The sequence below is a fragment of the Hypanus sabinus genome, chromosome 2 (assembly GCF_030144855.1).
Source record: "Hypanus sabinus isolate sHypSab1 chromosome 2, sHypSab1.hap1, whole genome shotgun sequence".
Lineage (NCBI taxonomy): Eukaryota > Metazoa > Chordata > Chondrichthyes > Myliobatiformes > Dasyatidae > Hypanus > Hypanus sabinus.
In genome coordinates this window covers 192,432,979-192,442,796 of record NC_082707.1, presented here as the reverse complement: position 1 = coordinate 192,442,796, position 9,818 = coordinate 192,432,979, and the positions used below count along the sequence as shown (strand labels likewise).

At 42.9% G+C, this 9,818-nt stretch overlaps 1 protein-coding gene across 1 annotated transcript; it reads right to left on the bottom strand.

Annotated features, from left to right (window-relative positions):
• Positions 1-6,815: 6,815 nt before the first annotated feature.
• On the bottom strand, positions 6,816-8,053 carry LOC132405723 (general transcription factor II-I repeat domain-containing protein 2-like). The gene is made up of 2 exons (XM_059990761.1): positions 7,984-8,053; positions 6,816-7,674 (listed from the first exon to the last, which is right to left on the bottom strand). Exon 2 carries the CDS (start codon positions 7,554-7,556, stop codon positions 6,954-6,956), a length of 603 nt encoding a protein of 200 aa, XP_059846744.1. The 5' UTR covers positions 7,557-7,674; positions 7,984-8,053; the 3' UTR covers positions 6,816-6,953.
• Between the last annotated feature and the right edge of the window lie 1,765 nt (positions 8,054-9,818).

Sequence of the window (9,818 nt, the reverse complement as noted above, 5' to 3'; positions counted from 1 at the left end):
AAAAGTTTATATGAATGTGAGAGGCATAGATAAGAGTTCAAAGTTCAACGTCCAAAGTAAATTTGCTATCAAAGTATGTAAAGTTCAATGCAAAAGTCTTGGGCACATGTACATAGCTAGGGTACCTGAGACTCTGCACAATTCTGTATTTGTCAGTGTGGAGCAAATGTGTAAATCGGGAGGCAGCAAAGGATGTGAGAATGGTGAGGGTGGGGTGCTGTGGGAGAGGTTTTGACAGGTGGCAGAGAAGGAGTGCCAGGGTGGGGTTGCCACGGGCGTAGACACACCCAGCCTGAGACACCAGGCAAAGTCATTTGATTCCAGACAATTGCTTTATTGGTCATTACAGAAGTCTCTCTCGTGCTTCTTGCTCTCCCTCTGTTCCCCTTTCCCCAACCAGCATTCCCCTCTCCTTGCCCCATTCCCACTCTCAGTCTAACAAAAGAGACCCAAAATCAGAATCAGGTTTATCATCACTCAAATGTGTCATGAAATTTGTTTTTTTTGTACGACAACAGTAGTGCAGTACATACAATTACTACACTACTGTGCAAGTCTTAGGCACCTTAGCAAACTTTTGCACAGTATTTTATATGATAGCATATGTTACCTCGAGATTCATTTTCTTGTGGGCATTTAATGGAAAAGTTCAATACAAAACAGAATTTACAAAAAACTGCACATAAACAGAGACTGACAAACAACAAAAGACAAACTGCACAAATAAAATAGACAACAATATTATTTTCCCAGAGTCAAAATGTCAAATACTAGCATTTAAGCTGAGGGGGGTAAATCCAAAGGGTAAATTTTTTACACAGAGAGTGATGAGTGCCTGGAATGTGCTGCCAAGAGTGGTGGCAAAAGCAAATACAATCTGGGTGTTTTGTAAGCTCTTGGGTTCATGAATATGAAGAGAATGGAGGGATATGGTTATTGACAGGCAGAAGGAATTAGTTTAATTAGGATTTTTTACTACTTGTTTAATTAGTTCAGTACAACATTATGGGCCGAAGGGCCTGTTCCTGTACTGTGCTGTACTGTTTTATGGTTTATGTTCTTTTTCAGTCACAGGATTAGATTGGAGATGCTAGGGTTGTTCGGCTTCATGATAGGGAAGTTGAATTGAATTGACTTTATCACTTACATCCTTCACATACATGAGAAATAAAAAAATTTACGTTACATCTCTGTCTAAACATGCAACGTGCAATTTATAGTAATTTGCAATAAATAATATGTTCAACAATATGACATAGAAACACCATTGTATCACTGTGAATTAATCAGTCTGATGGCCTGGTGCAAGAAGCTGTCCCAGAGCCTGTTGGTCCTGGCTTTTATGCTGCGGTACCATTTCCCAGATGATAACAGTTGGAACAGTTTGTAGTTGGGGTTACTCAGGTCTCCAATGATCCTTCAGGTCCTTTTTACACACCTGTCTTTGTAAATGTTCTGAATAGTGGGAAGTTAACATCTACAGATGCACTGGGCTGTCTGCACCACTCTCTGCAGAGTCCTGCGATTGAGGAAAAGTACAGTTCACATACCAGCAATGATGCAGCCAGTCAGGATGCTCTCAATTGTCCCCCTGTAGAAAGTCCTTAGGATTTGGGGACACATACCAAACTTCTTCAACCGTCTGAGGTGAAAGAGGTGCTGTTATGCTTTTATTTCACCACACAGCCGGTATGTACAGACCACGTGAGATCCTCAGTGATGTGTATGCCTAGGAACTTAAAGCTGTTCACCCTCTCAACCCCAGATCCATTGATGTCAATAGGGGTGAGCATGTCTTCATTCCTCTTGTAGTCCATAACCAGCTCCTTTGTTTTTGTGACATTAAGGGAGAGGTTGTTTTCTTGACAGCACTGTGTCACGATGATGACTTCTTCTCTGTAGGCTGTTTCCTTATTATTTGAGATTAGGCCAATCAGTATAGTGTCGTCAGCAAATTTAATTATCAGATTGGACCTGTGGGTGGCCGCACAGTCATGGGTATACAGAGAGTAAAGGAGGGGGCTTAGGACACAGCCCTGAGGGGCACCTGTGTTGAGAGTCAGAGGGGTGGAGGTGAGGGAGCCCACTCTTACCACCTGCCAGTGATCTGACAGGAAGTCCAGGATCCAGCTGTACAAGGCAGGGTGAAGTGGAAACACACTTGAGAGACATGGAAGAAGCAACACTGACAGGGAAAAAAAGAATAACCATACTCGTTAGACCATGGGGTAAAGAGGTTATACAAGAGAGACAGACCTCCCACTTGTCCAGGAACTTGAAGCTGCTCACCCTTTCTACTGCTGACCCCGATGAGGAATGGCAGCAGTGGAAAGGGTGAGCAGTTTCAAACTCCTGGGTGTCAACATCTCCGAAGATCTGTTTTGGGCCCAACATATTGAGGGAATCACAGAGAAGGCACACTGGCAGCTACAGCACATTTCATTAGGAGTCTGAGGAGATCTGGTATCTCACCAAAGACTCTTAGCAAACTTCTACGGATGTACAGTGGAGACCATCCTAACTGGTTGCATCACAGTCTAGTATGGAGGCATTACTGGTATGCACAGGATTTGAATAAAATTGCAGTGGTTAAGAAACTCAATCAGTTCCATCATGAGCACTAGCCTCCCCATCATCAAGGACATCGTCAAAGGCCCATGACTGAAAATGGTGAAATCCATCATTAGTCCCCACCACCCAGAACATGTCCACCTCTCATTACTACCTTCAGAAAGGAAATACAGGAGCCCAAACACACTCAGTCTCTTACCCCAGCACTGCACTGCACTGTAAAAATTTTAAACCACTTTTTGTAATGCTGCTTACATTGTAAATGCATGCTGGTACTTATGTACTTATGCACATTTTATTCCTTATCCATACTTTAATCTCTAACTTTATTTCTATACAATTATTTATTCATTGTAATTGTCAAATGTTGTTTTTGTTGCAAATCTTGCCAAACCAGCAGGAGTATTCAAGGACATTTTCAACTTCTCACTGCTACGGGTGGAAGTTCCCACTTGCTTCAAAAAGACAACAATTGTACCAGTGCCAAAGAAGAATACAGTAGGCTGCCTTAATGACTATCGCCCAGTAGCTGTCACATTGACAGTGATGAAGTGCTTTGAGAGGTTGGTCATGACTAGACTGAACTTCAGCTTGGACAAAACAAACACCTATGTCAGGATGCAGTTCATCAACTATAGCTCAGCATTGATGGAGAAGTTGCAGAACCTGGGCCTCTGTACCTCCCTCTGCAATTGGATCCTCGACTTCCTAACCAGAAGACCACAATCTGTGTGGACTGGTGATAATATATCCTCCTCGCTGACAATCAACACTGGCGCACATCAGGGGTGTCTGATTAGCCCACTGCTCTACTCTCTACATACCCATGACTGTGTGGCTAGGCTTAGCTCAAATGCCACTATAAATCTGCTGTCGATACAACCATTGTTGGTAGAATCTCAGGTGGTGACGAGAGGGCGTACAAGAGTGAGACATGCCAACTAGTGGAATGGTGCCACAGCAACACCCTGGCACTCAACATCAGTAAGCCAAAAGAGCTGATTTTGGACTTCAGGATGGGTAAAATGAAGGAACACACACAAATCCTCAAAAATGGATCAGAAGTGGAGAGAGTGAGCAATTTCAAGTTCCTGGGTGTCAAGATCTCTGAGGATCTAACCTGGTCCCAACATATCAACGTAGTTATAAAGAAGGCAAGAAGGTGGCTATACTTTATTAGGAGTCTAGTTAGCATGTAAACAAATATACTCAAAAACCTCTATAGTTGTACTGTGGAGAGTATTCTGACAGGCTGCATCTCTGTCTGGTATGGAGGGGCTACTGCACAGGACCAAAAGAAGCTGGGTACTTGCCTACAAAGTACCCAGGACATCTTCAAGGAATGGTGTTTCAGAAAGGCAACCTCCAGCACCCAGGGCATGCCCTTTTCTCACTGTTACCATCAGGTAGGAAATACAGAAGCCCAAAGGCACGCACTCAGTGATTCAGGAACAACTTCTTCCCCTCTGCCATTTTATTCCTAATGGGCATTGAATCTTTGGACACTACCTCACTTTTCTTTTAATATACAGTATTTCTGTTTTTGCATGTTTTTTAAAAATCTATTTAATATATGTAATTAATTTACTTGTTTATTATTATTACTATTATTTTCTCTGCTATATTATGTATTGCATTGAACTGCTGCTGGTAAGTTAACAAATTTCACATCACATGCCAGTGATAATAAACCTGATTCTGATTCTGAATACTACACCACAGCAAATTCTTTAATAATGTAAATGCATATGGTGAACAAAGTTGCAGACAAAAGCATTCAGACATGGTCAAGAGGCTCGGTTGTTGTTCACACCAAACATCAGAATGGGGAAGAAATGTGATTCAAGTGGCTTTGACTGTGGAATGATTGTTAGCACCAGATGAGGTGGTTTGAATATCTCTGAAACTGCTGATCTCCTGGGATTTTAAGGCACAACTGTCTTTAGAGTTTACAGAGAATTTACCAAGACAAAAACAAAAGAACTTCCAGTGAGCAGTACTTCTGTGGGTGAACATGCCTCATTAATGGGAGGCCAGAGGAGAATGGCCAAATAGGTTTTCAAGCTGAAGGGAAAGTGGCAGTAACTCAAATAGCCACATGTCACAGCAGCGGTGTATGGAAGAGCATCACTGAATGCACACAACTTGAAGTAGATGGGCTACAGCAGTAGAGGACCACACCGGCTTCCACTCCTGAATCTAACTAAATGGCCACTGAGTGTATATTACCATTGGAATTTATAGAATATTTTATGTATTGCAGAATATGTTATGTTATATTGTGAATATATTATAGAATATGTATTACACATGTGACCCTCAGGTTCAGCTAGCGGCTCCCTCAAGGGGGAGACGGCCTCTGGCCCGGGCAAACTTGAGAAATCTCGTTTGGGTGGATGCTGTGCGATGCGTCCCCCGTTACAAATCAGTACACCGAAATAACAAACAGTACACAATATGCAATTAAACGATTGAGCTTTATAATTCTTAATTTGACTATAGGGTTAGTAAAGAAACAAATAAAAGGGTCCATTCTCATGAAACAGCCTACTTCGCAATGTTGGAGCTCACGGTTTTCCAGCCTGTTCGTTCTCCATCGAATTCCGCCCCGGGCATTGACTCCCCACCCCATTCCAAATCCACTCTGTCCTACACTCTACGACCGCCCTATTCTTGCATCTTCTCTCTCCATCTTCTGCCAACAAAAGACCGCAAAACCTTGCTCCCAGACCCACAAGAAAAGTACATCATGCCTCTCATTGGCTAACATACATTCCAAAGCCCCTGTTATCTCTAGTCATAACATTCTTGCTGCTACAGAGAAACCATTACATTAGCAGTGAAACCTTACAATGCATTACACACAATTTGTTATCTATTATAAGTGTGTGTGTGTGTGTGATGTATTGGACTGTACTGCTGCCACAAAACAAATTTCATGACAGATGTTAGTGATAATAAACCTGATTCTGAACTTTCACTAACCCAGCTTCTGCCTTGTTTCAGACTCCAGACTTAGTAGCAATCACCTGTACCACTCACTGGTTTCCTGATTGAAATTTGGAGAAGCAAGTGGCATTAATGCATCCTTAGAGTCACTGTGCAGCACAGAAACTGTCTACTCAACCCACCTTGCCCATGCAGAAGACTCATTTTTACCGATACTAGTCCCATTCCATAGCCTTCTGTGCTTTGACGATTCAAGTGCTTGTCTAGATTCTCTGTAAATGTTGTGTGAGTGCCTACCCACTTATTCACCTCAGGCAGTGAATTTCAGAATCCAACCACCCCCAGTGTGAAAAACAATCAGCATCAAATCCCCTCTAATTCTCTCACCTCTCACTTTAAACTTATGCCCTTTTGTCCTAGATTCTTCCACCAAGGGAAAAGATTCATACTCTATGTACCTCTACTGGAGCCCGTTTCTATGTCGTACACCTCTTGATTCTGCAAATATAAATACTAATTTGTCCTCCAAACTTTGAGTTGGCAAGCTAACAAGTGTCGCAGGGAGAGTCAGGGACTGGACAGAGACTTTAATCTTTTGTTCAAAGATTAAATTTCAAAGTAAATTTATTATCAAAATACATATATGTCACCCGAGATTCATTTGCTTACTAGCATACTCAATAAATCAATTAAAGACCCCATCAGCACGGCAGACAGCCAAAAGAAAATACAAAAAGAAAAAGAAAAAAATAAATAATAAAATTAATAATAATAGATAAATAAACAATAAATATCAAGAGCATGAGATGAAGAGTACTTGAAAGTCAGTCTATAAGTTCAGTGATAGGGTGAGTGAAGTTATCTCCTCTGGTTCAGGAGCCTGATGGTTGAGGGATAACCTGGTGGTATGAGTCCTGTACCTTCTTCCTGATGGCAGCATCAAGAAGAGAGGATGTCCTAGGTCAGGGGTCAGCAACCTTTACCACTGAAAGAGCCACTTGGACCCGTTTCCCACAGAAAAGAAAACACTGGGAGCCGCAAAACCCGTTTGACATTTAAAATGAAATAACACTGCATACAACGTTTTTTTTGCCTTTATGCTATGTATAAACAAACTATAATGTGTTGCATTTATGAAATTGATGAACTCCTGCAGAGAAAACGAAATTACATTTCTGCATGCAACAAAAACATTTTGAACTCCGAAAAAAAGACGTTGGGTTGAAAGTTACTTTTAAGTAAAATATTCAATGTCTATTTGAGTCCTTCTTGTATTTATGAAAAACGCCGAACTTAAATTTTCCGCCAGCAGCAAACCAAAAATAACGTCAGCCAGCTGTCATCCTGAAAAATGAAAGGACTATTTCACTGAACAATGAAAAAATATGAATATAAGTAAAATAATAGGCAATTAAAATATTTATCATACTTGGTTAATGGGATTTCTGCTCCTGGACCTCAGCGCACAGCGTCTGCACATCAGGGCTGTATGATGTCACCTTCATCTTTACACAGGATCGCAAGCTGTCATCTGTGAGGTTTTCAATATCACTCCATTTGTGTTTCTGAGCAAGAACGGCCTTCTGACGGGCAACATCTTCAAGGTCTGCTGTCAAGCGTCTAAACTTGGACACCCATATGTCTTTGTCGGCTATGTCGGCCAGTTCCATCTCAAGATCAGGTTGACTCACACCTGCCAATGCAGTCGTATTCAGTAGGGAAGGATCGATGCTTAAGGGAGTGACCGGGAAGGATAATGTGTTTTTTTCCTCTCTGAACTCACAGGAACGTTTCCCAAACGATGTTTGCATTGCGATGATTGCAGAATGTAAATACTCCGAAATTATCATGTCGTGACCTTGTTTGAACTCTCTCAAATTGGGGAAGTGAGACAAAGTGCCTTTCTGTAAATCTCTGGCAAGCACTGTCAACTTGCGCTCGAATGCCAAAACATCCTCCAACATGTGCAGGGCTGTACGTCCTTTCCCCTGAAGAGCTGTGTTCAGCGTGTTCAGGTGCGCTGTCATGTCTACCATGAAGTGTAGCTTTTCCAGCCACTCTGGCTGTTCCAGCTCAGGAAAGGTGAGCCCTTTGCTGCCCAGGAAAGTTTTCACTTCTTCCAGACACGCGACAAAGCGTTTCAGCACCTTCCGTCTGGACAGCCAGCGATAAAAACACGTTGTAGCGGTGTCAGTAAACTGCAGTCAAAGATAGCTTTATTCGAACTAAACAGCCTTGCTTTTAAGCCTCCCTCAACCCAGCCCCCATGGACGCAGATGCTGCAAAAGACGCGTACTCACAAACCCCCGTAGGCTATCTCCCTTAGCCGGAATGCTGGCTAATTGTGAGCCGTTTCGGATGTGGCAGGAAATGTGTCGCTACACTTAGGTTGTACAAGATCACCATAATTACATTTCAAAAGCTAACAAACTAACATAAAATACATTTTAATTAAATACTGACCAATTATTTCCCAAAGCCACAGGGAGCCGCAGCACAGAGGTGAAAGAGCCACAAATGGCTCGGGAGCCGCAGGTTGCCGACCCCCGTCCTAGGTGGTCCCTGATGATGGATGCTGCTTTCGTGCACCAATGCTCCACTTAACTGTGCTCAGTGGTGAGGAGGGCTGAATTTGCTTTGGCCAATTTCTCAGGCAGCAGAGTTCAGGCCAAAACAACTCACTGCTCCAATTAAATCTCATCTGGTAACTACTACTTGGAAAAAACTTTCCATTGCTTACACGACAAAAGATCTTCTAACCAGGGTTCGACACAGCATTACCCCCGCCCTTATTCTGAATTGTACAATGCCTCACAAAATGATCCTGTATGACCCTTAACAATTTTTATCAGTGCACCTGATGCACCATCAATAACTCTCAGAGTCGGGAGGCAAACGACAGGCTTTTATTAGCTGCAAGAAATGACCACACAACATCCTGGAGACTGAGGGGGTAGCAGTGCCTCCAATCGCCTTTATACAGGGGTCTGTGGGAGGAGCCGCAGGAGCAGTCAGCAGAGGGGCGTGTCCAGACAGGTATATGTAGTTCACCACAGCACCATAAAGATTATACTGTCTGGATGTACAACAGCTTGGTATGGCAACTGCTCTCGCTGTGACCGCAAGAAACTGCGGAGCGTTGTGGTCACAGTTCCGCACATCACAGCAAACAGCCTCCCCTCTACGCACTCTGTCACTGTCAGCATAATCAAAGAGACCATTCACTCCAGACATTCTCTCCTCTCCCCTCTCCCATCGGTCTGAAGGTATAAGAGCCTGAAATCACGTCCCACCAGGCGCAGGGACGGTTTCTATCCCACTGTTATCAGACTCTTGTACAATAAGAAGGACTCATGGCCCCACAATCGACCTCATTATGATCTTTCACTTTCTCATATACCTACACTGCACATTTCAGTAGCTTTTACACTTTATTCTGCACTGTGATGTTTTACTGTATTCTACCTCAATCTATTCTGTGATGATTTGATCACTATCAGTATACAGTTATGCAAAAAAAGCTTTTTACTGCATCTTCAATGAGACCTTGTGGTCCTCCCAGAACAGGCTGCTCTTCCTACAGGAGGAAGCACCCACAGCCGGGTGTCATCCTGGGTCTCACTCCAAGGTGCAGGGGTACCTGCCGCGGCCCTCACTCCAGCAGAAACAGAATCAGGTTCATTATCACTGTCGTGTCAAAGTTCAGAGTTCAAAATAAATTTATTATAAAAGTACCATATCCAACCCTGAGATTCATTCTCTTGCAGCTACTCACAGTAAATACAAGAAACACAGTTGAATCAATGAAAGACCGCCCCAATAGGATGGACAACAACCAGTTTGCAAATGACAACAAACTTTGCAAATACAAAACAAGAAGAAAAACCAAAATGCTAATGACAAATAAATAAGCAATAAATATCGAGAACATGAGGTGCAGAGTCCTTGAAAGTGAGTCAGTAGGTAGTAGGAACAGCTCAGTGATGGAGCAAGTGAAGATGAATGAAGTTGTCCTCTCTGGTTCAAGTGCCTGATAATTGAGGGGTAATAAATGTTCCTGAACCTGGTGTTGAGAGTCCAGAGGCTCCTGTACCAGCAGCAAGAAGGGAGTATGACCTGGTGGTGAAAGTCCTTGATGATGGATTCTGCTTTCCTGGGACAGCTCTCCATGTAGGTGTGCTCAACGGTGGGGAAGGCTTTACCAATGATGGACCGAGCCGTATCCACTGCTGTTTGTAGGCTTTTCCATTCAAGAGCATTGCTGTTTTCATACCAGGCCATGATACAACCAGTCAATG

Bases quoted from the DNA above. Each gene is read 5' to 3' on its own strand.
- LOC132405723 (XM_059990761.1), bottom strand. From the start codon at position 7,556: ATGGTAGACATGACAGCGCACCTGAACACGCTGAACACAGCTCTTCAG.